Here is a 27,813-nt window from a genome sequence, read left to right as displayed (position 1 = left end):
TAGATTTTTGCTGGAGAACAGTTTGTGAAACCCACGTGTATTTGGTCTGTCTGCTCGTTTCAAGACCTATAGACACTACCGTAAGAAGAGGGTGCTTGTTGTTTCCACAGACATTTCGAGTACATAACATAAGACAAACATGTTCTTTAACCTTTATTTAAAAATATCTATTGCAAAAGCACTGAGCTCGACTCTAATACCCAGGAATAGCAAATGAGCTGTTCACTAATGTGAAGCAATGCTTAAAACAGAGTATTTTCATTACTGTGTTTTTTTCATTTGAATGATTCTTTTTCATCAGTGTCAGAATGTTTGGTAAATGCATTTGACAATATTCCCTTAAAGAGTTTATGACAGCTATGTGTTTGAGGCTGGAAGAGGAGGAGGAAGGAGGGAGTTACCTTATGTGAGAAGAAAGAGCAGACAACAACAAACCCCTGCCCACTTATCCCGTTTTGGATATTACAATACAGTTCTGGTTTTAGAAATATGTGATTTCTGTTTTTGCTCCTGAAAAAAAAGGGAATGCATTTTTCAGTGTGATTGTGAGGAGGAACTGTCATTCTCCAGCCTGTGCAACCTGTGTGTGCACTGCCTGCAGGTGGTGTGCGAATGTCCGTCTCATGAAGATACTTGTTCAGGAGTGATAAGGGAAGCCTAATTCTAATCCAGGGCACGGTAGTATGTATGCTCTGAAACGCGAGTCCTACCTACGGTAGGAAATTTCACTATGAAGTATCTGAGTGGTTGCCCTAGTATAGATAGGTGGATACCTGTCACCTTCTGCTGCTTTTGCCATGGAGGTGGTAGCTGCGATAGCAGTGGCTTCTCCATGCTTGCTGAAGAATCTCTTTCACTTGAGATATCCCTCCAGGTTTCCTGTGTGAGCAGGACTGAAAAGTAAACCATCTATTTTCTCAGTATTTCCCTGCATCACAATCCTGAAGGAAGGGAAGGAAGGAAGAAAAGCATTTTAAAAAAAGTCTTGTTAATTAAAAATTAATTAAAATATCTTATTAAGCCTCTTTGGCCTTAACTATACTCAGAAAATATATTGATTTAGCATGTAACTTGCACAAAACGCAGTTGTGTTTAATAACATGGTAGCTTGTCACAAATTTCTGCCCTTTCTCATTCCAAGGACAAAATGAAGTTTAACATTGGGATAGTCAGAAAACATTTTACCTCATACATTTTAACACTGCATTTTCCCTGTATAGTGTTAAGCTTAGTTATTCTAATTTTATCTTCAGTAATGGGTTCCTAATTTTATTGTTGTGGCTGTTGTTCCCTCAGGGCATTTGGAAATGAGATTCAGCATTTAAAAAAACCCTTAGCTGTAACAGACTTTTAATAATGAAATCAATGAAAAGAGTATTTCTGACTATAAATCCAGAATACTTTTAACACGGATACATAAAGAGTTGCTACCATTTGTTCAGTGCTGAGTTTTCCAGCCCTGTTGCATTTAACTGCTTATTTGTCCCGGGGTTACTCTGTGCAAATCTGGAAATCTCCATTCAGAAGAACCAGTGGATGACATGTTTTCCACCAAAGCATTTGTCAGATGTGCTAGAGTCCATAGGAAACCTTTCAAAACACAAGAGCACTGTGTAGCCAGGGCAGCGTTACGGCATTATGACCAAGAAGCTGTTTTAGCTTTGAAGCAACAGCAGACATTTCCTCTGAGATAGAAATAGGTACAATTTTTCTTTCACTTATATGGAAAAGTTGGCTACTCCAGATCTGGAAGGAGGCACGTATATGGCTAGGTAGGACTTGGAGGGTTTCCAGCAGCTGCTCTTCTTCACCTGTGTAAAAAGGTGATCGGTGTCTTGCTGTGTGTGCGTTCCCAGGAGATGGGCTGTTCTCCTGGGGAAACTCTTATCTGTGTCTCATCACTGACTGCAGCTTGTCTGCTCTGCCCTGTGCCTCCCCAGCATTTTTATCTGAACCATTCAGGGCATCTGGAGGTAAAAGGAAAGCCCTGGAGCATGTGCTTTGGGACGGCCGGGTGCTCACTTCCCCTGATGCCCGTAGCACCAGCAGAGAAGCATCAGCCAAGGCACCAGTGGGGCCTGCACTTGCAGACTTCTTGATTTACATGTCTGTGGATCACTCAAATAGGATAATGTGTTTAAAAAAGGATTATCTTGCTGGGTCTTGTTTGCCAAATATCAGCCTGGAACAAGTTTTTAGGGCTGAGATACAATGGCCTGATAGCAATGTTTATGATAGAAATCCTGCCAGCTATTTCATGCCAGCAACACACTGGCCACTTAGTCACTGGAAGACTTTGTTGTCAAAATGACTCTTTCTTTTGCAAATGAGAATATGTTTGGGGAATATTGCTTGGTGCTTCTAAGAGTAAAGGCTCCACGCTGGTTAGTGGTTAGCCAAGCCCACAGGCTCTGCGTGCAAACGTCCCGGCGCAGCTCTGCCAGTAGCAATAATGGCTGGTGCTTAGGCAGCACTTTTCATCTTCAGGCTGGCTCGCAGAGGGGGTAGCACCCGCTCCTCACAAGCCGTGGTTGCTGCCAGCTGCAGAGCGGCCATGGCGGCTCTCCTGTGGCTCGGGGCAGGAAAGGTCGCGGTGGTACGTGGGACACATGCTGCCCATCGCTCCCGCATGTTGCTTGGAGAAAAAGCAGCGTGTGCCCTAAGACAGGACACGCAGCACATCCCAGCTCAGGCACTCATTGCTTGCCAGGGCTACCACATCGTGCCTGCCTGGAGACAGGACTCCTCTATCAGGCTAAATAAACAAGGATGTCTTTATTAGGATATTTTTGCTGGGAAATATGGCTTCCTAAACTCTTTTCACTACCCTGTGTGTCACTGGGGGGGATTTTGATCCTCTTAAGGCAAACGCGTTTTGATCCTGATCTCGTTTCCCAGACTTGGAGCACTTCTGGGTAAAGAATATCAAGTATGCAAAATTACATAGTGTTTCTACAGTGGTGTTACTAAGTACCATTCAGTGCCCTTGTGCAAAAAAACTTATGATGGGGCAAGCTCATGACAGGGGACTTTGCCCTCGTGGAACTGCAGGATAACCTTTCTGCGGGTATGCCCTTGGGACATACTCAGAAACAGCGGCCTCACATGTTGGTATGGACAAAAGCTACCTAGAATTTGGATAAAAAGGCAAATGTATTTGCTGAGCCATTCTTGGTAATGCAACAGCTCGTACAGTAATGTTTTTGTTGTCATTGGCCTGGTTTGAGCAGCAGGGTATGTTCAGCTCATATTCAATCATATAAAAAACCATGAAAAATGACATTGTGATCCAAGACCACTGAGCTTCAGCTTACATGGTACATCACCTGCTTCCAGTTAGGCTCAATTCAAAGAAAATTATTGCCAGTTGTGTTTCATTAGTGCACCAAAAAAAGGGCTGCATTTATGTTTTCCAGAAAGTTGCTGAATCACATCACTCTGCCAAATATATTCCTCAAACGTCCTCTAATGATGCAAGAAAGAAAAAAAAAAGGCAAACTTGTATCAAAAGATGAAACACGTTATATAGGTTAGCTGAGGAAAAGTACTATTATCTTTTTTTAATGCCTCATGCTGCAGTGCCTGGGAGTTGAAGGGCAGAGAGTGTTCCTTTTCTTTTTTACTGCTGTGCTTAACTATTTATGTTGCAATCCGAAGACCTGCTCTCACTCCCCAAAGGAGGAGTTGTTAGGAGACAAACGCTAAACTATTATTAGACTTTAGTGCGTGGGGGGAAGAGCTCTTAGGATAATTTGAATGTATAAATATTGTATGCTTTATGCCAGTTCTTAGATTTTTTTACAGAAATGTAAGTTAGCTGGTGCACACTCTGGTGGCCAGTCTTTCTACAAAGAGAACTCACAGGTACAACATGGTAAATAACGCATGTGTATTTGCCATGTCTCGTGCACCATTTTTTTCATTTGTAATTGTTATTTTTAAGTTGAGAACACATATACTACTCAGTCAAGCATCTTACGAAAGTCTTTGCTCCCAAACAGGTATTTTTTAGTTGCTAGTCTTTTGATCTCAAAGGCTGAATCTGGGTTTGTCTGGTAAGATCCTGTTTCTGTTAAACTTCTTTGGTCACAGCTCCCTCGCTGTTTCAAAAAGAGAAAGAATAAGAATAAGGAAAAAAACCCTTATCCTCTCTTTTGTTGGACTGTAATAAACATGGTAAGGCAAAGGCTCTTGGTACAGATTTGTGTCATGCTCAGCAAATCCAATTCTGACTAGTCTGGGCCTTCTGGGCTTTACAGTTGTACAAATAACTACCAGCTTTCTGGACCTACAATACAGGTACACATGGGTTAAAGATTTTTAGAAATTTTTGTGTATGCACATGTAAATTAGAATAAACATAATGTTCAATTCAGGCACATAGCCTCTACTGACAATAACTAACTCTTTGATATTTCTGTATATTCTGTCTTCTGAATGCAGTTTTAATATTGGTTCTACTTAATACTGCTTCTCTTATGTTGTCTGTGACATGCAGTTATACATTTTGAAGTTATTGTTTTTGTTCAACAGGAAATCCCAGGATTTTCTTAGTGCATTCTTCCCTTACTTCCAGGCAGTGCTCTATTACTTCGGCTGTAGGTGTTGAAAGATGAAATTCTGCTCAATTTCTAAACAAGCAAATCTCCATCCTGCAATGTCCTTAAGTGCCGGGACACCCCAGCGACTGCCAAAGGGGGAAAACACTGAGAGATTCTTGACCCCTTGTGGGGCCCAAGTGTGAACCTTAAGAAGAGGGAAGGAGGGATAGGGGGTAGATGTGGATCTGTAGCCCTGTTGCCCATGCCCTGAGAGGCAGGTGCTGCTGCTGCTCCCCCTGTTTGCAGGGTAACTCACTCTGCCCCTGGGGACTGCTCCCTAAGACACTTTCATCCTCTACCTTTGGCTCTTCTTTCTCTTGGGTCATCACTTAAGGTTGAAAACTCCTGTCACTCAGGAAAAGAAGGCGACCTGCTCCCTCTATAGGCTTTCCTGGTTGTTGCTGTCATGAACCGGCCACCCAGGGGATCAGGGCTGCATGCAGGCTTTGAAGGCTGGCAAAAACGCTGAAGTGAGACATATTTTGCATTTCTTTTAAATTTAGAGGTAATTTTTGTGTGTGTATGTGTGTGAATATGTATATGTGTGTGTATGCAAGTGTGTGTGTTTATATACACATTCTCTAACACCTATAAGTTTATAGCTACTTTTTCTGCAGAAGTCACATATCAAGCAATTTTTACTGTTTGGTCTTAATCTTTTTTAAACCAATGCATGATCCTTTTGTGGGTGAACTTTCTGATTGTTAATGGTTTATGCTAACACCCTTCTGACTGCATTCTCCCCTTATTAGTGGCAGAGGCACCCTCTGAGCTGGCAGTTCCATGAACCCAGGCACGCTCCCTCCCCGGTGCCCGCTATCCCGACTGCTTTTCTCTCCTCTCTGTCCCAGGGCCCTGCCTCCTCACTTGCACCAGCGCTGCAGTTTCTGGCATTGTTCTGGTAAGAAAAGCAACCTGTATTAAGAACGACCCTGTAAATAAAAAAGATTATTTGTAACTCGGATCAGCTCAGTGACCTGCTTACAGCACAGCCCCAACAACGGTTGCAGAGCAGCCCAAGTGTGAAGAAGCAGCCGGCGGCAAGGCAGGGATGGGAGACAGACGTTCCCAAGCTGGCCTTGCAGCTGAAGTCCCCCTTCGGGAAACTGCAGCTGCCAGCCTACCTTTGCTCTGGCATGGGTATCGGAGGGAATTCCCCTGCAGTGGCTGAAATAACACTTTGGGGAAGAAGTGACACATCGGTGAGTTACATATTAACCGTTATAGATGACCTTTCGGAGAGTGGCAGAGTACCAATCTCACTGAATTACTGATAAAGAAAAATGGCAATTTTTCCATTATGCAGAGCATGGGGATTAACTCCTAGGAAAAGACTGCCCAGCTCTTTCCACTAAATTACACCGTTTTCAGTTCTTCCATACTTTCTTAAATGTGAATAAATTGTTCAGATGTTTTCAATGCTAAATAAATGCCTCTGGCTGTTTCTTGTGGGGAGCTGAGGGGAGAAGGTAGGAAATATTTTAGCTAAAATGATGCAGCCATTTCCAAGGAAGTGTCAGAAGAGCAACATGCAGGTTTGCTTGAGTTACAGAAAAAAAATAATCTTAGCAGTCATTCAGCACCGTGCTCACTTTTCCTTCTCAAGGTGTGACCTTGCTCTGGGTTCCGCATTATCAGAGATCTGCTGCAATGAAGTTTATGTACTTATGTCACTTAGGACACAAAGGAATTGCTTTAACTTAAGCTTAAAAGCAAAACCCTGCCAGAGATAACAAATATAAGTACTATATATCACCAGTTAAATGACTAATGATTTATTTGTCTTTGAAGCTTCTGGTGAGAGCTGAAGCATAATGGTGAAAGAAAAAAGAATACATTACATAACACCTCACATATGGAATTGATAATGCTCTGTTTTTATATGGAATAAACTGCTCTTCAATGGTTATATACATAGATATAGTGAGGATAATTTCCTCTGGTGTCCAATGTGTGCTGTGCATATATTCAGGAGATTTGGGAGATTTAAACTGTCTGAGTGAATATGAGATTTTCACAGAAGATCTTTCTTTTGGTCAACATTTTCCACTATTTAATGAAAAGAAACCCTGGCCATGTTTCAATTCAATTGTTTGGTTTTCAAGAGACATTTTTTTGACCTTCAAAACCACAAAAATTATCCTTGTTTTAGACCAAAATCATCTTTTTGAATTGCAAAAAAGAAAATCTTAATTTTTTTTTCAAATAACTTCTTACTTCAGTAGTAATATATTTGCTTCAAATTGTATGTTTGCAATTTTATGTATGGAATTTATGGAGCCAAGGCTTAAACACCCTTACATTAATTAATAATATAAACCAAAATCCTGTGGTCTTTCTATAAGGAACTCAGCTAGGCAGGCACCTACACAGACTCTTTTCCACTCCATCATTATGGGAAGCATACTCTGCACTCGACAAGGTGAAATAAGAGGGGATTCAGGTAACAAAAGGCTGGTAATAAATACCAACCAGCACAGGAGATTTCAGGGTAGGCCACGTTCAGGGCAGGATATTGCTCAAATGTGTTTGGGGAAGGAAGAACTGATGGGGGTTGCTTATCCATCCCTTAGAGCTGCTACCGCTTCATGTGGGTCAGGGTTGTCCTGGGATGTGGAGGCTGCATCTCCTTTCATCCCACCCAGACCTCTTCAGAAGAGAGGCAAAAAAAGAGTAAGGGAAATGAATCGTTTTGCTTAAATAGCTGGTGCTGTGGCAGCCAAGGAGGCAACCTGTGGCAGAGGAGAAGAGAGGTGAAAGGCAAAAAGGGGTAGCCAGGATTAGGTCAAAAGAAAGACTAAGCAAAAGCAGAGAGAGAAACACTGAGACAAAGGCTTAGCCCAGGGATGAGTGATGCAGAGTTTCTATGAAATTGGTAGAATCCAGGCTATAAGTGTGCTTAGGAACAGTGTGGCGGTTATGTTGGGACGCAAGGGCACTGGATGTATTCTAGCATTGCAGATATTGAACATCTTCAAGCTGGTGCCACAGGTCTGTCGCATACGTCAATCTTGGAATTGCTGCCAGTTTTCTGAGTACAGCGTGTCCAAATGATTATTACATGAGACTGCAGTTAGAAGCATGCAAAATGAGTTGCATGTAAGTTATACTTGTAGCTGATACTTGGACTCTAAGAAAAGGGGAAAGAGACGTAAGTCTTGCATGTGACAATTTTGATCAGTCTCTTCAGAAAAGAAATTGCTTTGTACTTGCCCATAAATTAAACTTGCGTCGTGATGAAAAGACAGCAACATCAGTTTCCACTTGTTGGAAATGTTTTGCATGCAGGCTTTGGCAACGTCATTCCTCCTGACAGAAAGAAGACTGTAATAAATTCCAACATTACCTTTCAGATGGTTATGCCATCACACTACTGTATTACACCACCAGGACATTGCAAAGAATGCCTTAAAATGTGGAGCTACCCAAATCTAAAAAGGCTTGGGAGCAGCATATTCTTCACTGTAGGCATGACCTCATCTTAAAAAGGAAGGTTATCGTTAGCAAACTTAAGATGATGGAAAGTTAGGAGGAGTTGTTATAAATATCATTTCGGCAACAGTATGGTTCAAATAAGAAAAAATACCTTATTGTCATCGTCCTCTTTGCCAGTTCTACCTATAACTTAAAGGGGGCCTATAGGAAAGACGGGGACAGACTTTTTAGCAAGGCCTGTTGTGACAGGACAAGGAGTAATGGTTTTAAACTAAGGGAGGGCAGATTTAGACTGGATTTAGGAAAGAAATTTTTTACAATGAGGGTGGTGAGGCACTGGAACAGGTTGCCCAGAGAGGTACTGGAGGCCCCATCCCTGGAAACATTCAAGGTCAGGTTGGACGGGGCTCTGAGCAACCTGATCTAGTTGAAGATGTCCCTGCTCTTGCAGGGGGTTGGACTAGATGACCTGTAAAGATCCCTTCCAACCCAAAGCATTCTATGATTCTATGATAACTATTCTTTTTATTTCAGAAGAGGCGATCACCACAAAAATCAGGCTGAACAAATTTCCCACGTATGCGCCAGGGGAACATCAGAAAGTGGTGTGCAGAGCAGCTGGTATTGCTATTTGGGCTGCTCAGCATGGCCATGAAGGTTATGCTCTGGGCTGGATGCAGGCACCTGTGACTGCAGGGCAGAGGAGGGAGCTGCCGGTAGCTGCCAGCAGCCAGCTCTGGTGTCAGACTTATGGAAAGTATGACTAAAACAATGTCACTGCTGAATACAAAATTCCCCCATTTCTTTCTTGCTTTAATGAGAAGAGCACAGCAGATGTGGGGACAGGGACAAAAGTAGCCAGTATTTCCTCTCCTCTCTTCCTACATGCTAATCAGCCACGCTCGTGGGGCGCTGGCTAATCCCTCTGGCTTCTGAACTGCGAAAAGAAGATGCTCCTCTTTCAAGTAGCTAATGAATCACGCCTTTAAGTACATAGCATGCATGACTGCATTGTTAAAAGCAGTCTTAATCACTCACTGAGAAAAATTATATCGATCATTTCTCCCTTTTAGTTGTTAACCGGAAGCCTTGGGAGTTGTGACTCACAGTCTGTGTGCTGCGGCAAGCCCAGAAAGACTTCAGTAGATTTTTAGCTAGATATAGGATCTCCCTGCATCTTATTCCTTGCATCTTCCTAGTATGGCTATAATTTGGAAAAATGATAGATTTCTTGGTTTCGTACCTTTCTAGGAATCACTGTTCTGCAGATGGATTTGGCCTGAACTTTACACCAAAGTTCAAAGAAGAGAAGCATTTTTGGTAGGCAACTGACTTCTAGCAAGGGATAGGGCAAAACAGCTCCTGGGCTGGAGGAAACCCACCCTCCATTTTGCCTTTAGCTCTGTAGCGGTCTTGGACAAGCTGCACATACAGTAGTTCACCCTGGTTTACGAGCATAGGACTGTGTGTCAACAGGGCAGTGGAATAAGGAAAAAGAAGTAATAAGAGTAAATGTGAAGGTTTTTGACAGCTTCCTGGAAAGAGGGTGAATGGGTCTGAGGTGAGAAATAAATTCTGTTGTTGACTAGCAATTGCCAAAGGCAGAGCAAATTGAATAGACAAAAAGCTTTCAACGTGACATGGGAAAAAATGTATCTGTAGTTGTTTCAAATGTAGACAGATATACTGATAGACATACTTGTGTATTAACTGCATGAAAAATAATAGACTGAAAGATTGTTACCAACGCTGAATGGTCAAGTTTTCAACTGGTGGAGAATGCCGAAGTTAAGACAGCCTACACCCCCTTAAATCAGTCCTTCTGTATACTATGTATCAGTCCTATGTATACTATACATACTATGTGTATGTATAGTATAAGACTATAATATGGCTGAATTTTGTTATTACATCCAACTTATTTAATTGGATCAGTCTCTCAACTTGTTCATTTCTCCACAAATGCAAAAGAAGCTACGGGGCTTCCATGGAGGAGGACGTGTAAGGACAGTTTTGTTAGTGAGTGATTGAAGCATGTTTGTTGTTATCAGTGCTTTCTGTTATTTCCCCTAAATAGCCCTTCTCGTTCACTCTGTGTGGAGACCTTCCCCACAAGCTCCTCCAGTTCTGACACTACATGACACATTGGTGGTCAGCAGGTCCTCTGCTGTCCCACCACAGCCTTCCTTAGCTGCTGGGAAATGGAGTTAGCTTCTGCTGCGAGCAGACACGTAGAAGGCAGGGGGAGGAGGGGGAAAAAAGGCACCCAACGAACTAGGAATTGCTTGTATAATGATTGTGTAATGATGCTAAAACCACATGCATTACAAGACTTCATCACGTTTGAATGTAGCTGGGAGCAAAGGTGATGTAAAACAACGCCGACATGCTGAGTGCTTAGGGTGGAGAGAGGAAAACTGTCTGCCAGGAGATGCCTGAATGCTGAACGTGATGCGTCCTCGCCTGCGCTATCTGTTAAGCTGAGGTTGGTGACGTGACATCTCAGTGATTTGTTGGGTGCTGTTCAACCATCACAGCTTTTTGTAACAGAAGGCATAATATCCTCAGTCTCCTGAAGTCCACCGCAAACAGGGCTCTTCAAAGAGACTGAGTTCATCCACAGTGGGTAATGATCTTTTCTTTCCTCAGCAGGCCTATCTGGCAGCTCAAGCTCCATTCTCAGGGGGAAAGGACAGAAAACACTCCTTCCAGGACTGGTTCAGTGTAGGATCAGGATCCACTTGCACTCTGCCCAGATGCAGTTAAGTATTTTTTATTTGCTGCTGTGAAACATCAGTCATAAAAATTCATGTAGTCTACTCATTAAATGCAAATTGCTAAGGACAATGGAGATGATAAACAACAACAAAATAATCTCCAGATAAATGGTATACTAAAACATGCTTTAAAAAGGCACTAGTAATCTTCATGTGATCTGCCCCTCGGGCTGTGCTGGTAGAGGTGGAAGGGTTGGATGGCCCAGAGATCCTCTGCTTTAGCAGGGACTGCTGGGACACATTTGCTCCATCAGACGATAATAGTTTTCTTTCAGCATCTTTGCCTGGCATTGGGTGACTGGCTTTTTGTTTCTTGGGCTGCCATTGCTGCAAAAAGTATTGCCGTCAGCTGTAGGTCTTAGAAACATCCTTTGGTATATGGAAAGGAAATGGGGTTTATTTTGTGATGGAGTCTCACTCCCCTGGCAGGTTGCCTGATGGACGTGGTCACTTGGAGGCATGCTGCCATGGGGGGACAGCCCCTGGGGTCTGCCACTGTGTCAGCTCAGCTCTCAGAGAAAGACCTAAACCGCTGTGGAGGAAGGTGATGTTCCCAGTGGTATCACAAAGAAAGAACAGACAGGAACACATTTGGGAAGAAGGGCATGCTAAAGATCCTAGCAAATCTGCATTTGGTGGGTTCAAGGGAGGATTCGATGAGAGTGGAGATGAAGAGGGAGCCTTGCTGGGGGATAGCTCTGGAGCAAAGCAGAGAAGCCCCAGAAGCCTCCCCAGCCACCACAGGCTGTTCAGGTTTTGTGTGATGACCCTATGGATGCAGAGGAGTGTAACTTGTAGAGCAGCAAATTCCAGCCATCCTCTGCACTAAAGGGTCAGTGAGAAATACCAAACAGTAACTGTACAAAGTTCTAGCCTTTACATAGTTTTGACTTGGTAGGAAATAACCTGGCCCTTGGCAACTGAAAATGGACAGACCTGTTATAATAATCTGTCAATGTTTTCATGATGCAGAGAGAGAGTAGCCAGCGCTTGTTCTTCCTAAGTAGGGTAGCAGACATCAGAAACCCAACATCTTTAATAACAAGCTGCAATTTGAATTCCTGACTGCAACTTCAGTTTAAAATCTCTTTAATACTGTTAAAATATATTTCAGGTTAGGAACCTCATTCAGCATCAATTTCTGCTCAGATCCGAGAGTACGTTTAGTATTTGCTGCTTGTTACATTCATAAAAGTACCTAAACATCAGTGGGTCCTTTATAAACATAAGACTCTTCTATCACTTCAGTAAATTACTTATTACAACTAATTGCCCACCACTTCACAAAACCCCTTTCTGTTTCAGGGCCCTTCCTTGCAAACCCCCAGTGAGATTGAGATAGCTCTATATCTAGTATCCCAATATTTAAAGTATAAGATTGTGACTCTCAATACACTTTTTTTCTCTCCTAGATCCCATGTATGTCTATAGGCAGGCACAGGTCTCCTTGAGAGACCTCAGAGCAGGGCCCTTGTGTTGTGCAGCCGAGGGATTCACTCTGGTTCCCGTGCTCAACCAGGTCCACTGCTGTGGCCTCACACACCTCTCTGACAGGTAGATGTACAGGTTATCCGCCTTTCCATGTCAACAGAGTCCCAGGCTGTGTTTCTACCTGGCAGGGACACCAGTCCTTAATGGGAATCAAAAGCCAGGATGACCAGAAAAGCCGTGCCCAGTCATGAACCGTCTGTAATGGTTCTTCTCTTTCCTTAGTGTAGACTGCAATATTGATTTCAACGCCTCACTGAGGTCAGCAGGAAAACTCCCACTGTCTGCAAGGGAGGCAAGAGCCCAGCCTTCAATATCTGACACCTATTGGGAGATTTCTTTGAACGTCTTGAAATGAAATGCTGAATGCCTGATCATTTATTTTTCTGCCTTGGGCCAGGCTATAAAATGAATGTCCTGTACAAATTGGCTGTGGACATCATGTTGCTGGACAGCTGAGAAATGATGTACCCTTGCCTCCTTCCTAAAGACAAATGACATTTTTAACCTTATATTTTTGCAATTACACTGTCAGGGTCTGTGATTATGCTACACAGGCTTAAAAAGGAAGGATTTTATACAAATCAGAATTGTCCAATTGCCTACCAAAAAAGGCTTTATTATTCATTATGGGAAATCTCTATGTTTGACCAGAAATGTCTAATATGAATAAAATATGCCAACTTCAAACAGTACACCTGATTTTCCATTTCTTGCTCATCCAAATCACCTGGCAAACTCATCAAGAGATTTTGGTGCACTAAACACATATTCTAGCCAAGTAGTTAAACCACCACTGAGACATTTTGCAGGTTGGATGGTTTTAATTGGTTTTGTAATCTTTAATCTTAAAAAGATCTTATCTTTAGAAGATGCTTTTTCTTGCTTATTTGGTTCAAAAACTTTTTGAGACAGACATGGCCCATACTATAGACTTCCACAATATATAATATCCAGTTTTAGAGGAGCCATTTCAGTATCATTATAATGCCAAGCAGGAAATAAGGAGTGAACACTTATTTTCTGAGTATATGCATCACTGGGCATATGCATTCTGAGCATAATGCACTCTTACCATTACAACTAACAACCGTCTAAGAAAAGACAGGTATAGAGGCCAGGCTGTCGTTACATAGCTTGGTAAATCTGACTTCAGAGTACTTAACGGTGGATCAGAAAAGGTACCAGTACACATAGTAAAATTGCAGGTCTGGTGCAAACTTATCCTACCTAATAAAATGCATTAGCATTGTTTTAAAGCAGTGACTTTCTTCTGGCCAGCTTTATAATGGATTTGATGGGGGGGGGGGGATTGCCTGCAATCAACTTGTAGTCAACAGAACGTACAAAAACTGCCTTAACACCATATCCCACACTGTTGTTAGTTCAGAAGAAACAGAAATAGTGGTGCACATGCATTTGATCCAGATTAAAATTGTATTGTCAGTTGACCCAGTAATGCATGTAGCTGGCATTAACGAAAGGGAAGCCTCAGCTGTTGAAGGGTTGATTCTGGAGAACCATGTAACCATGTAGCATTTAATCATCCCACAGGAAATGCATTTGCTACTTTTTCCTTCATTGTTTCCCAGTGCCTGTTTGCCCTAGGCTTTGGTATACAAATTTTATTTTCTATGTATAAATTAGCATTTTTTTTTTTGTTCGCAAACTTTATCTAATGATGTTTTATGAAATTACAAATCTTACCAGCTCTATATGAGGAAAGGAAGATGATGAATGAAAGGTCCCACTCATTATTCTTTTAGTGTGAACACTTTAACTTTCAAAAAAAAAGCTTAACTGAGAGAGATTTGTAATCCTCCTTTGCTTATTCCCAAGATTCTTCCTCGTGTTTAAATCATTACTACAGTTGCTACATAGACAGGTTTGGCTAGTACTGCAAGAAAATCAAGGGCTGGCCAGCAGGGCGTTTAGCAGTGTAATACTGTACAGCTTAAAAATAGCATTTTGGATCTTAGATTCAGTAAATTTCTAACATTAAAATACAAATCTGGAAGACTTTGAGAGGTTAAGTTTATAGTAACAGATGCCATTAAGCATTGTGTGATTACTCTAAAGCTACAGGAGTGTTTGTTTACTGTTTTAAGAAAGCCTGTCAACCTCCTTTTAGAGTTAAAATCTGTCCTCTTTATTTAGCAGCTTCTATTCTGACCATTTAAAAATATTTAACTGAATTGCTGATGCAACGCACGTACACAATGACTCCCAACAAAGCCAACATTTATTGCATCTGCTTACATACAAAGCCATGAACAAATAGCGCGTTAATTTTCAGAGAGAGAGGACAGTGCTGTATGGACCTTCGTATAATTAAAAAAAAAAAAAAAAAAGCTTGTTACTACATTTGGTTAGATTTGTGTTTGAAAAAAACCTCACAGACCTTCAGCTTTTTTGCAATTATTCAGAAGGGTGATTAAAACAATGCCCATAACTCTCTTATCACTAAATCTTCATACATGACATTGAAAATCCATCTCATGTTTCCACTGTAACTAAGACAGTCCTAATAAGATTAATGTAAATGATCAGTACTACTGGCATCCCCTACAACCTGCATAACTAAGGGCTCCCCTGCTTATTTCGTTTGGCATTTTAAGTGTTTTGCTGAAAAATCTTTGAAATAGCCTCAAACGTGCCTAGACTGATAGAGGTGCATAAGTTTGTGTCTAAGACCCAAAGAAAGAGAAGCTACATATGTATATTAGCACATACCAAAGTGAGCAGATAAGTAACCCCAAGAATGTGTTCTTTAAAATATTTGAATTTTACTCTGCAGTGGAATTCCACCAATCCTGTCTTCTTCCTATTTACCCATTTTCTGTGCCATTTACTGGAAAATGCCTAGGCAACTTGCCAGCAAGAGCTAATGTCTCTGAAGTAACGGGATCGGAATGGCCATGGTATCACCACAGCTTTTTAGGGTGGAATTTGAAAGTGTTTGTTTTGTGGCAGGCTTTCAACTTTATGCAGAATAATTTCTTAGCTGAGGCATTTGGCAAAGAGTGCTTCTGCATGACTCAGCAGCAGATCTTCTCCATCTCAGATTTTGGTTATATTAATATCAGGTTTATTTCTTACATGAACTCATACATATTTATGACTTAAGCTCTCTTGCATGCTGCTGGGCTTTCTCTAGTTCCACTGCGTGTCTCTCCAGCTACTCCAGCAAAGCTACATGGCATACTCCACACGGTGATTCAGTCTTGGGGTGGGTGGAAAAAAAAATCAGTCACTGGGCAATTTTTTGTTGTTAATAGAGATAATTCTATTATTTCTGTCTTTAATTGGAGTTACCTGCGGGGAGCTGTGCAAATCCTACAACGTTCAGGTTCTGTAACGCTAGATAGAAGTCATGACTTTGAGCTCTTGGATTTGGTATTAATGCTAGCCATGCAACCTTTAGTAGTACACATGCTTGTTACTCATGCAAGTAATTGCACTGACTTGAAAGAGGCTTTCTGTAGCACAGGAGCTGGCCTCCAGTTGTAAGCTCTTTGTTACAGACATCATCACAGCGTCAGCCTGGTTCTAAAGTAGCTGAGAAAACACACTCACCCCAACACATGCAGGGTGAAGTACTGATGCTCTGGCCAACCTCTTCAGTACCTCGAGTGAAGAATTGAAGAGCTGTTATTTTTCTTTGTATTGAGAAGGGCATGGGTCAGGAAAGATTGGTGACTAGTTCAAACACAGACTAAAACCACCTGGGTGGTTTTGCCTAGCTCCTTAGGGAAGCAGAGGTGACCTCTTGTGTCTTTCAACATCCTTCCCCTCTGCTCCCCACCACATACTTTTTGAACCCATAGGGCAGTTTAAATGGAAAGAGGCATAGGTGTCTCAAAGGTAATACATTTCTTGGGTTTCTGACAAAATTGATGACTGGGTAGAGGTAAAAGATCCACATTTATGCTACTGGAAAGATCAGCAAGCCAAGCTGATGTACAGGAGCTCCTGTGCAGCTCTGGACTGACCACAGCACATCCTGTCTCCTGCGCGGTGGGGCCTGAGTGGCCCTGGAGAGACAGAAGATGGAGTTTCTGTAAAAGTGAAGCTGTGGGATATGTTCTTCATGTGAAACTAGACTTCATTTCTTTCACTGCTTATAAATCATTTGGTTATCACCACCTAATTGATTGCCAATAAATTTACATTACTAGTAATTGACTCTTCTATAATGCTTTTCATCACAAGATTCCAATTTCTTTTCACAATAGAGAGGTACCAGTATTTTCTTTTTTATAGGTGGGGAGTGTTATTCAGAGGACTAGTTTTGGGCTGAGTACAAAATTATACACAGTCTCCCAAGTCTTAGACTAGTGCCCAAGCCACTGGATAATCTTAATTTGCTAACACCAGTTTAAAACCACCCTAAATATTTTTCCAGGCTAAACACATTTGTTTCCCCTAATAAAGCTGAGGGGGAGCCAAATGGTAAATAATGAAATACTGAGAGTTCAGTCCAAACTGTCAACTCTTTTGAAGGCAAGATAGATGCTGTCATTTTAATACTTAGCCATTGTCCAGTTTAAAGTATCTTCCTACATAAATAGCAAGATCAGTAACAATACAGATTTTTGTATTTTGAGAACTCTGATAAGCCTTTTAGCTGTTCTTAATTGGATAACTTAGTTATCCTATGGCTATTGTGGAGCAGATGTGCCCTATATATACAGGTGGCAGGCAGGGAGAGACTGGCAGCTGCCTTCCTTAGCACTGTCTGGCAAGGTCCATGTACCCCCATTATATGGCAGTGGCCCATCTGTGCTGCTAAGCAGCCCTGTCTTCAGTTGAAAATGCCCAAATCTGTACTTCATAAAGCTTCCAAATGTTGTCATATGCTTTTATGACTTTGTCTTCGTAAGTCTACAAAGATTGAAACAAAATGTGGAATTTCTGTAGTTTCCAATCTTTTCCACCTTTTTGACTTTTTGCCTTTATGTGTCACTTTTAAAATTATTTTTTCTTGAGGTACTGTGAGTCTCACTGATGTCTCATCCCAACCGTCTAACACTTGTTTCTCCATATCACTAGTTTCACCAAGAACTTCTCTTTTATCAAATGTTTTCTGCCATTGGCCTCTTCAAGCTTATTGGTGCTGCCTGCAAGAATGACAAGTTTCAGTTGTAGTTTCTCAGCAAAATGAAGAAATCATGAATTCGAACCGCACTCTGCATATTTTGTTTGCAAATATTTTTGAGGGACAAGAGTATCAATAGCTGAAACCTTCTTCTTCCAGGTAGTTTTTCCTTCACAAATTTTCATTTGTCCAGCCATGTTCTTCTTAAATGGCAGTTCCTAGTAAGCATTTTGATGAAATGCTGCTTTGATTTAGGACCACCTAAATCCCTAATTTTATATGAAATACATGCTCATAAGCCACTTGGAGGAATTTGAAAATCCCAGATGTATGTTTTCTCTTCATTTCAGCAATATTGTAACTTACGCTGTACTACTTACTTATGAGTTACAGTTTTGCACTTACAAGAGCTTCTTGCTTCTTTTTCTAGTCACAAATTTACTAACTTAATCTGATTATGAGAAGTTATGTACTTTACCATCACTCTAGAATTTTGGGAGGATTTCTAAATCATTGAGGACTGAACAGGAGATGATGGCCATAATCTCTATCTCTATATTGACTCCTTGTCTGCCATTTCATAAATATGTACAGTAGTTGTTGTACGAATATTATAAACAATTTTCAAGAGCTAACAAATTTGCTGTGCTTGTATGAAGTATTTTAAGACAAAATACTTCTTTTGATCAATAATTTCCATATGGTAAGTTGTATCATTTCTTGGGGTTTGGGGGGAGCGGGTTCATATTTAAATTGTATGTAGAAGCCAGTTTTCTCCAATACCTCGAACAGGGGTTTGTTGGAGGAGCTTGGCTGAGGAGATAAAGAGGCGTTTATGGAAAGTTTTAATCTTTGAGGACAGATGTTTGGCAACTTTTTAGTACTCTTTAATTTTATTATTTCTCTTTGTCTGTTCCATGGTTTGTGATGTGAATTTTTAACATTATATTACTTTTACCTGCTAGTTGTTATGGTTTTTAACATACAAATCCTTTGAACAAACTGTGTTCAACTGAGTTTCATAGAGTTTAACTTGAAAGGAGAGAGTCTCAGAAAAAGATGTGGGTAAATTTGAAAGCTACTTGCTAAAAGTATATAAGCAGCATATAGTGACAGACAAAAATGTACAGTTAAAGAGCGAGGAAAAAAAACCCAGAGGCTGATGCCTTTTTATAAATAGGATACTTAAAAGCAACATCTTGAAAAAATGGGACAATTCCATTGCAGCATGTCATGAACCCAAGGAGCTTGTGACCAAGAGATTTTGAGGTCAGGAACTTTTCATGACTGAAAATAATCATCCGTATAAACACTGAAAGCATGTAGGACAGTATCCCAGAATCTTTGTAAATTCATAGGCCACAAGTCTAAGCGAGCATATGTGCTGTGGACATACCCCACATTATTTTCCCTGACATTTTGTACCAAGTGATGGTGGTTCCTTGTGGCCCTCAGTCATGGCGGAAGATTGCATAGGCACTGATTCCTGTGAGCCATGGTCCAGGAATCATTGCTTTTATTTGGCTATATGCATAGCCATTTAAAAAAAAAAAAAAAAAAGGCAGTTATCTGTTGGAAGGTCTGAGAGGTGTTGGGGCATGCTGGGCCATCCTGAATACTGCTTGTACAGTCAAAAGATTATTTTCAGTTCTCTACTGAAATAAAGGCATGCTAGCTTCTGCAGGTATGCAAGAGGTTGATGTAGTTCAGACTTTCAGCGTTTGGCTTCTGTTCAGAGGATGAAATACCTGCTTCCAGCTGGATCTGGGAAAGTCTTTGCCGTGATTGTGCTCTGAGACTTTCTGCCACCAATGGACTCCATAGAAAGGCACCTTTTAACCCTCCTGTCACCAAACCCCTCACAGAGTTTATGAGGTTGCATGAAATGAAAATTTACAACTCCCATGCCCATCAACTATATTCTAACAGCCTGAGATTTCAATATTAGGGCAGCACATGATATGAATTCATAGGCATTACCATACACACAATAACTAAAACCAAGGTCTTCCACTGGAAATGGGACCAATTTCATGGGGTTTTTTTCTGCCCCAAGGGTGAATTTTTATGTGCATTCTCTGGTATTTAGTAAAGGCAGTCACACTGCAGTCTTTCCTTTACAGGTGGGAATCAATAGGGTCTCTCTCCTCTCCCTGGCCGCCTGTTTGTATCTGTAGGAACTTAATATCTTTGAGCCTTATCTGGTTCTGTTGTATTTGATTGAAATTGGCTGATGGATTCATTAAGTTACTGAGGGAGTGACGGGTGGACAGGGAGACAGATGCATATGTTCACACAAACATCCACACAAATAAAGGATCATGCATTTCCTTGCAAGACTCGTCTAAGAAAATCCTCCTCTGATGTAAGACTTTGTAAGACTTTGTCCTCAAATCTCTATCATCTTCCTCTGAGCACTCAGGAATTGCTAACCTGGGAGAGTAAAAAATGTGTTGCAAAGATGGGCTGCTTAACTTACCTGGGTATGGCAAATTGAGCACTCCAGCAGTTCATCATCTAGGCTGTCAAATGCTCTTGTTGAAATATCTGTAAAGGGAGTGAGGTATTAAAATTTGCAGTCATTTTGATTAGATTTAAAGTAAATGTCTACAGCCTGCCTAGATATTTAAGGAACTGTACAGCTGTACAGGAACAATCCTTTTTGCATTGTTAATCCCATGTACAAAATTCGGAAACAAACCTCATTACTGCCATACAGTACGCCAAATTTCAAAGCCATTTCATGCTATGGACACATAAATGAAAATGATCCAATGGATGTGACCAAAGATGTCACTGCTCATCAGCTGAAGCCATTACCAACTGCGTGTGCACTCTTAACCCGCCCCAGTTGTGGACTAAGTGACATTAGCATGAAACACACTGAAGCCTGTAGCTGGAGTAAACCGAGTTCAAACACGTAACGCTGCTGTGCCTCAAGCCCTAAGCTGCTGCAGCCGAATCCTTCTGGTCATGTGCTCGTAACTCATGCTAAGCCTGAGGATTTTAGAGTGCTTAGAAATGTCAGCCTTTGAGTGGAAAAATGTTTGCAATCTTTGCAGCACAACTGGTGCTCTGCTATGATATTTGCTCTACTCTGCACAATTAGTCATTGAACAGGTTTATTATTTACTCATGACCCTTTGTCTTGCATCCAATATGTAAAAGTTGTGGCTTTAGAATAGAACAGGGAACTGTGGCGTGTTGAATTACATATTATAGAGGCTATCAGTATTCCAGCAACTCTCCTGCCAGGGGTTTTGCCTCAGCACCTACAGATACAGATTCTTTCTCGGCTGAGCTGATGCTTTTGGGCTGTACTTTTTATGAAGGTAGATGTATGCTTCTGTGAGCAAAATGTTGGTTTCTGATATTTAAGAAACACCTAATGGATCATGCCACAAGGTCGCCTTTTCAGTTCAGGGCTTGAAGGAAGCAACCGCTCCTTCAGAATTAAATTTCCAGTTAATTATCCAAACCAGAATGCCTTAACAATAGTCGTTTACCGTGCATTCCTCAGTACTTTCAACACCGCACGACTAACAAAATAAACACGGAGCTGCGCTTGCCCTTTGCCTCATACAGCGAGCCCTCAGCTGCAAGTTCAAACTACAGTTTGTTTCCTTCCCCTGGCCAGGACCCGATTCCAGAGAAATGACAGTAGCGAGGGGGCCCTGCAGCTGCCAGGCGCCTGGGGCTGCCCCTGAGGGGAGAAGGCCGTGCTGCCGGGGCACTGTAAACCCGCCCGGCCTCCTCCCGGCCAGCGGGCTGCGCGGACACTGCAGGCCGGGGGGGGCAGAGGGCGAGGGCCGGGGGGAGATATGGCCGTCCTCCCTTCTCCCCCGCCCCTGCCCTCAGCAGCCGGGACGTCTCCCGGGCAGCAGAGGCAGAAGGCGGAGAGCAGGCGGCGCACCGAGAGCTGCGGTGCTGGGCCCGGCGCGGCGGGAAGGAGCCCGGCGCGGGCCCCCGCGGAGGGGATCGGGGCGCAGCTCCAGCGGCACCACAGCCACCCCGTCCCCAGGGGCAGCCCCCGCCGGCCTGGCGTCCTCCGCCCGGGCACCCGCGTCCTCTCTCCCCGATTTCACCTGCCCCCGGCTCCCCGCGGCCGGGCGGCGGCAGCCCCGTCTCCGCCGGGCCGGTCCCTCCCCGGGGCGGTGCGGTGCGGTGCGGTGCGGTCCCGCCCCGGCGCGGCGGCTGCCCCGCCTCCCCGGCCGCGGCGGCTGTCACGGGGCGAGCGGACCGCGCCGGGCTCCTGCGGGGCGGGGGCGGCGCTGCGCGGGACCCCGCGGCTTCCCCCTCGGCCTGGCCGCGGCCGCCCGGCGGCATCCGGGCTCCGCCACCATGCTCAGGCGGATTCTCCAGCGGGTAAGGCAGCGAGACCCGCCCCGGCGGCGGCGAGGGCGGCGTGCCTTGCCTTGCCTTGCCTTGCCTCGCCTCGCCGTGCCGTGGCGTGGCGGGGAGGTGCCGCTTCCTGGTGCCAGCCGGGCTCGGGGCCGGGCTCCCCGCGGCGGGGCCGGAGCCACCGGCCCGGCCCGGCCCGCCCTGCGGCGCAGGGGAGGGGGTAGGCCCGTGGCGGCCGCGGAGGCCCTGAGCTTGTCCGCCGGCGTGAGCTTGTCCGCCGCCGCACCCTCGCCCGCCGCGGGGGACGGCCCGAGCCCCGACGGGGCGGGCCAGGCCGGGCCAGGCCCGGCCCGCGCTCCCGCGCTGCGTCCTGGCTGGGGGCGGCGGCGTCCCCCGGGCTGGGCGGGGGTGCCGGCGGCGGGGGTGCCGGCGGCGGGGGTGCCGGCGGTGGGGGGGTCCCCGCGGCCGGGCCAGGGGCCTGTCGGTGGGGCGAGGGGCGGCCCTGCCCCGGCGTGCCTCCTTCCCGCAGCGCGGCGGCGTCTCCGCCCGCCGCCTTCGCTCGCCGCCGCGGCTGCGGGCCGCCCGCGCTTAGGGCAGGTTCAAGGGAAGCCCAGCCTGGGGAGAGCCGCCGCGGGGCCGGGGGTTATTTCCCTGGGGACCAGCTGGCAAACAGGCTCCTAACACCGGAAGCCAGCCCGGCGGCCGCCGGCCAGCTGTCTCCCTTATGTTAGGAACCGGCTTTTCCGGCAGCTCAGGCTGGTTTGAAAAGCCAAGTTGTGACACTCGTTTATGAAACCCTTCTCGCCTTCCAAAATCCTCGTGTGTCTCCGTGGCGGTGCTGGCCGCCTTGCAGTTCGCCTGTGGCTCGGGTGGAAGCTGTCAGGGAGGTGCTGGCGAAGGGCAGGTGTCGGCGTGGCTCAGGGCTCCGGGAGTCCATCGCTGGCCCTCGGCTGGAGGATGCACCGAAAAGGGTTGAGTCACGCTGGCGGTGCGAAGGCAGCGCTCCAGATCCCGCACCGCAGGAGAACGGTGTCGGTGTCGTGCAGAAGGCGCTCACGGATAGAGGGGAAACCAGCTGCCCTCGCTGTTTTGTCTGGTGTTTCTTTCGAAGTGTGCTGTCTGTGTAACACCTGTGAAAGGGTGTTTTACTGGAAATGCTGGCATGCTTTTCTTATCTGCCATGCAAGGAAGCATTGCTGCAAGAATGAGAGTCAACAGAGGGGAAGAAAGTATATCGGTATGCATACTGCCAACTTTTTCAGTGTAAAGTGTGCCTCAGATTGTTTTTCAGTTATAGACCCTGAGCAGGTGAAGATCGCTCTTGGTCTATTTGGAGCTCTGTGTTTACAGGGAAGAACTTCCTTCCTGAAGTTTGATGGGAAGCCCTGCTAACAAGCAGGGGAACTTAGTATGGATCTAATTAAATATTGGCAGCGTTTAACTGGGTGTTTATTGATTCTGCGAAATAACGGGCCATCAAGGAAAGCTTCTATGATGTAGGAAAAAGCTTGATACAGTGCCAAAGGAAATTTGCCCCAAGTATAAGTTCAGCTAAACACTTCCTATAAAAATCTGAAGTCAGTGCAAAAGTTTTTTGTGTGTTAGAAACAGCCATCTTCTCTGAAAAGTTTAAACAAATAACTATTCCGCAGTGGCTCCTGAAAATTACAGAATTACAGCAGAGCTAATTGCCAACAAAGGTGAAACATTTCTTCCTGCCCAAAAAATAAATAGAGAAATGCCGAGATTTTTAAAGGCATTAATCTTTTAATTGGTGCAAACAACTATGCTTTTAAAAATCCACCTCTTTATAAAAGGCCTAAAGCCCTTTTAATAAAGTAGTGATTGTATGCACAACCTTGTACGTACCTTTTTGACTCACAGTCTGCGGTTGGCAAAGTATGAAAAAGTCTTCTAATGTCCTTTGGTGTTAATAGTGAACCTTAGCTTGCTGCCAAATTTGTTCGTAAAAAGCATAAGTATTAAAATCTTTCGCATCTCTGGGGTAGTGATTTGAAGGCCAAGGTACCTCCTCTTGGGCCTCTTCTTGTGCATCATTAATGCTGCTGGCAAAAACCCCCCACCTTCCAGTCACTGAAACATAGTTTCTTGTATATGTATTGGGTTTATTATTTGATTATAGGTGATGCCATCCTTTCTAGCCAGATGTCTAGTCATTACTGGTGATATAACTTGAGTTACAAAAGTATGTTTAAAAAAACCCCCAGGAATTCTTTATTACATTCCTTTTTTTTGTAACTCAGCTGACCATCAAGCTGCAAAGGAGGAAGACAAAAGCTGCAAAGATACTGTTTGTAGTTTTAGTCACTTACTTGAAATTCTGATTCCTGAAGTTTTAAAACATCAGATGTTTCTTTTTTATACTTCTTCTGTTCCATTATCACTTTTTTATTTCTTCCACAGCTGTAATTTCTGTTTTTAAAAGCATCTTCATGGTCACTTTGAATGGCATATTTTCAAAATAAAAGGTATTATGTACTCATTACTACTGAACATTGCTCTCTTAATTTTGAAGTTAGTATCTCCATGCTGTCTTCAAGTAGGTCTTTGTTTTAGGTCCTTTCTCTGCAAGCTGATTCTAAATTCTATGGCTGTTTCTAAATTCTATGTATGTTTTCAACGTGACATCTCGGGGATCCATCTGTTCTGTACATTTGCACCATAAAACCCCCTTTTACTCATTCTTGCCACTTTTCAGTTTCATGCATTGTCATTGTGCTGAGCTAGAAAAAGGTAGTCTTTCCCAAAAGACATCTGTGTGGAATGTCCGAGACACAACTTTCTTGCCCAAATATTTTGATTTTTGTCAGCGTATTCTTTAGAGAGCTGTCTTTTCTTTATTGTGTTCAACTCTGAAGGCCCTTTGTGGCCATTGTGTCCCCTCTCCGTTGTTCATCTACTAGTGGGACAGTGGCTGTTGCCTCTGGTCTGTTAACGCAGAGCTCACTTCTTATATTTCCAAGATACCAAAACTTGAAAAAAAAGAAAAAAAACACTTTTTGTAAGGAGGAGGCATTTATTTTCAGCTGGTGGAAAACTGATTACTTTGACCTTCTTCTGAGCCGCCTGCCCATCGCTCATGTTTTGTAGTGAAGGGCTCATCTGGTGGGGCAGTGCGACTACTGTTTACATTAGTTTTTGTCTTCATTCTTTGTGTTTAACTGGTTGTCTACAACTGTTAGCAGTTGTACTATATTTGGGTGGTAAGATCCTATTGCTCTAACAATGCTTGAGTTCTTGGTGTTGAGATCTTGGCGTCTAGGTGGAGAACAAGGCTTTGCAGGCATTTCTGTAGCTTGGGTGGTACCGTCACCTTTCCTCTTACTCTAAGCTCAGGAGCAGCGATATTTACTTGTCTGGGATGCATTGCATCTCATGCCTTACCTATAATTTTCTTTTTTACGTTTATAATTGCAGGGCTCGCTAGGTAGTATATTTACTTGGATGGATGCTGAACTGCAGCTGTGCTTGTGCCTGCCCTGTGGTGCCGAAGGGAGCACATGTGCCTCTTCCTGCGCACAAGGTCTGCTTGCGTGGAACCGATGGCACGATGGGAGAGAAAGGTTTTATGCCCTATGAAGTCAGGAGTCGTTTCATTTTACGGACTCATAAAATAGCTGTCACACTTCTTCACAATATTACTGTTTTGTATTGCACTGTACTCTGTTTCTAGCACTGAGAGTTGTTTGATAACAACAAAGTTGTTTTGGCCTTCTTATCTTCTCATTCTTGCTTCTTGTTTGTTGCTTCAGGACCTTAATATGTTTGGACAATAGTACGCTTCTGTAGCATTTAAATCTGTGCTGGGAAAACTGTTTAAATCCATATTTATTCAGACTTTCTCAAGGCTTAACATATTTTTTCAAAGGTTTAATTTATTCTGAATTTAAAACTGCTGAAAAGAGCATCATAACTGAATGGAGTGTAGCTATAGACAGATAAATGACTATGCAAAAATGACACGGTAGCGATCCATATTTATACTCTGTCATTTTAATGCATTAGCTCAACTCATTCATTATATAATTTTCTATTTCTTTTCAGAAAACAAGCTGCAATCATTGTCGTCCTTTTTGTTGTTAATGATGTTTCTTTATATTAGCCTGCAGTTTTGAGAAAACACAGAGAACAACATTATGATGTTTAGCATATTACTTCTACAACTCTAGTGCTAGTAGTAGAAATGTATGCTTCTCTGCAGAGTAAACAAATACAACTCTGACAGCTAGGAAAAAAATACGCTGGATGAGAGACTAATTTTGCATCAGTCTTTCAACTCCAGGTATGCCTTTAAGGGTCAAGTGTTAATTATGTGAAAATACATATACAGAAGCCTGTGTGAAAAATTACTTTTCCTATGGGATTCATAAGTCATTCTTTTGCTCCTGTGTATTGTCCAACTGAAAACAAAGAGCATCATTCTGAATCTCTCCTTAGTTCACAAAGTGTGAGATGTCAATGTCTTATGATTTTTTTTTTTATGGAATGTGATGTAACAGTGGTCTGGGAGCCTACCTTAAACATGTGTGTGAACCTACTTGATCATGCAATGATCAATTAAAAAAATATTCCCAATCCCCCATTCTTTATTTGGCTGGTGAAGGATGTTTAAATTCTATTGCAGCCTTGAAAGATAAGTTAATTGCATTTATGGTCTTGGTTTCCATAACATCCTTCCAAATTTGTATTAAATTTTTCTTGCTAGTCTGTATTACTTTGCAAATTGATGCTATGAGGTGTTTCTCCTGATCTTGAAAGTTACTTAATGACCTCTTTCCTGCCCACCCTTCTTCCCTGTGCATGCCACTCACCAGAAAATGCCACCTATTTGTACTAAGCTTTCTAAATCTAGCTTGGAATTATGCTTTCTCTTTTAAAGAGAGCACATTGTTTTTTGAAAGGTTAAAAGGATTTTACCAGGTACTGTTTAATAATTTCTGTCTCGTATATTGCACGTAATAAGACATGCTATGCAGTGCGTTTTAGTGTGATTATAGCATGTCTGAAGTGTTTCATAAAGCAAATACTTTAATCAACTACGTACTAACAACACTGTACTTTTAATATAAGAGCTTTCATCCTGGAGGTTGTAATAATCTCCAATTTGTAGTGCTAGAACTAGCAGAACTTAAAATGCAAATCTCATTGTGAAATGCAGCCAACTCTGGGGTGAAATGTGATGGACGATTAACAATGCACAGTAGTGTTGTATAAGAAGTTACGATATAAGGTGAAGAAAATATTGTGTTAATTTTCACAGAAGATTCTTGGTTTTGGGACGAAATGATTCCTTAGGTATGTTGAAAGCATACACTCAGGTATCACAAAAGTGAAGGTATATGCTGCCTGTCTAAAGAGATGGTTGGACCATCTCTTATTGCCATTGCCCAGGCTATCAAGTTTTGTTTAGGTTCTCCCTCTGCTCTTGTGTCTTTCTGACCAAGGCTACGTGAAGGCACATTCCTCAGTTTTTGGAGCTCAAGAGTGGAACAAAAGGTTTCCATTTCTTGTAAAGGATCAGGAAAGAAGTGCATATCCATTAATGCTGACATTTTCTCCATTTCTACTTGTGGATGTAGATGCTGGGACAGATAGGGGTCCAAGTTCTCAGGCTTTTCAGAACAGAACAGCTGCCATAGCTAACTGCCATACAAAAGCCTTTTTATCATGTTCAGATTTCTAAAGCCTTTTAAAAAATTCCTCTCAATAAGAAACTGATTCTTATATCGTGAAAGTTCAGCTCCTTTATGGAAGAAAGCTTTGACACCTGACCTCTTCATGTTCCCTTATGTAGACATATGTGCATATACATCTTCTTTGGATTGTTTGTTTTCGCACAAAATGGATTCACAAGTGAGCCTTACCTCTGGGTTGCATGATTGTGGTTTATGGATTGCATGGAAAGGAACTTGTGAACTATATAAACCAAAGAAAACTGTTCATAACATCAGATGCAATATTCTAACTTACCTGCCTTACTGAGAAACTTGGCTACACCACAGCAGTTGTTTTGGCTATTATTCCTCTGACTGTCAATGCACACAATCCACAT

At 43.0% G+C, this 27,813-nt stretch overlaps 2 protein-coding genes across 3 annotated transcripts in view; one reads left to right on the top strand and one right to left on the bottom strand.

Moving 5' to 3' along the window:
• Positions 1-140: 140 nt before the first annotated feature.
• On the bottom strand, positions 141-27,813 carry LOC140650461 (uncharacterized). Its single transcript, XM_072859144.1, has 6 exons — positions 27,732-27,813; positions 21,485-22,327; positions 19,879-19,946; positions 15,878-15,928; positions 7,815-7,910; positions 141-941 (listed from the first exon to the last, which is right to left on the bottom strand). The coding sequence occupies exons 1-5, from the start codon at positions 27,811-27,813 to the stop codon at positions 7,902-7,904; spliced, it is 1,053 nt and encodes a 350-aa protein (XP_072715245.1). The 3' UTR covers positions 141-941; positions 7,815-7,901.
• EEA1 (early endosome antigen 1) overlaps positions 21,435-27,813 on the top strand; it is a 78,531-nt gene continuing 72,152 nt past the window's right edge. Inside the window, exon 1 of one of the 2 annotated variants that reach the window (XM_072865190.1) lies at positions 21,435-21,764. In XM_072865190.1, the coding sequence (XP_072721291.1) occupies positions 21,741-21,764 (24 nt within the window). In that variant the 5' untranslated portion in view covers positions 21,435-21,740. The remainder of the gene's footprint in view (positions 21,765-27,813) is intronic. The other variant, XM_072865199.1, reaches the window with a different exon arrangement.

This window comes from Ciconia boyciana, chromosome 1 (assembly GCF_034638445.1).
Source record: "Ciconia boyciana chromosome 1, ASM3463844v1, whole genome shotgun sequence".
Taxonomy (NCBI): Eukaryota; Metazoa; Chordata; class Aves; order Ciconiiformes; family Ciconiidae; genus Ciconia; species Ciconia boyciana.
The sequence above is the reverse complement of the archived record's forward strand: the minus strand, read 5'-3'. Positions and strand labels throughout refer to the sequence as shown.

Bases quoted from the DNA above. Each gene is read 5' to 3' on its own strand.
- LOC140650461 (XM_072859144.1), bottom strand. From the start codon at position 27,813: ATGTGGATTGTGTGCATTGACAGTCAGAGGAATAATAGCCAAAACAAC. The intron at 22,328-27,731 runs GTAAGTTAGAAT...ACCTGCCCTAAG, and splicing joins CAAGTTTCTCAGTAAGGCAG to CGCGGGCGGCCCGCAGCCGC. The intron at 15,929-19,878 runs GTAAGTTAAGCA...TCTTCACTCGAG, and splicing joins GCTCAATTTGCCATACCCAG to GTACTGAAGAGGTTGGCCAG.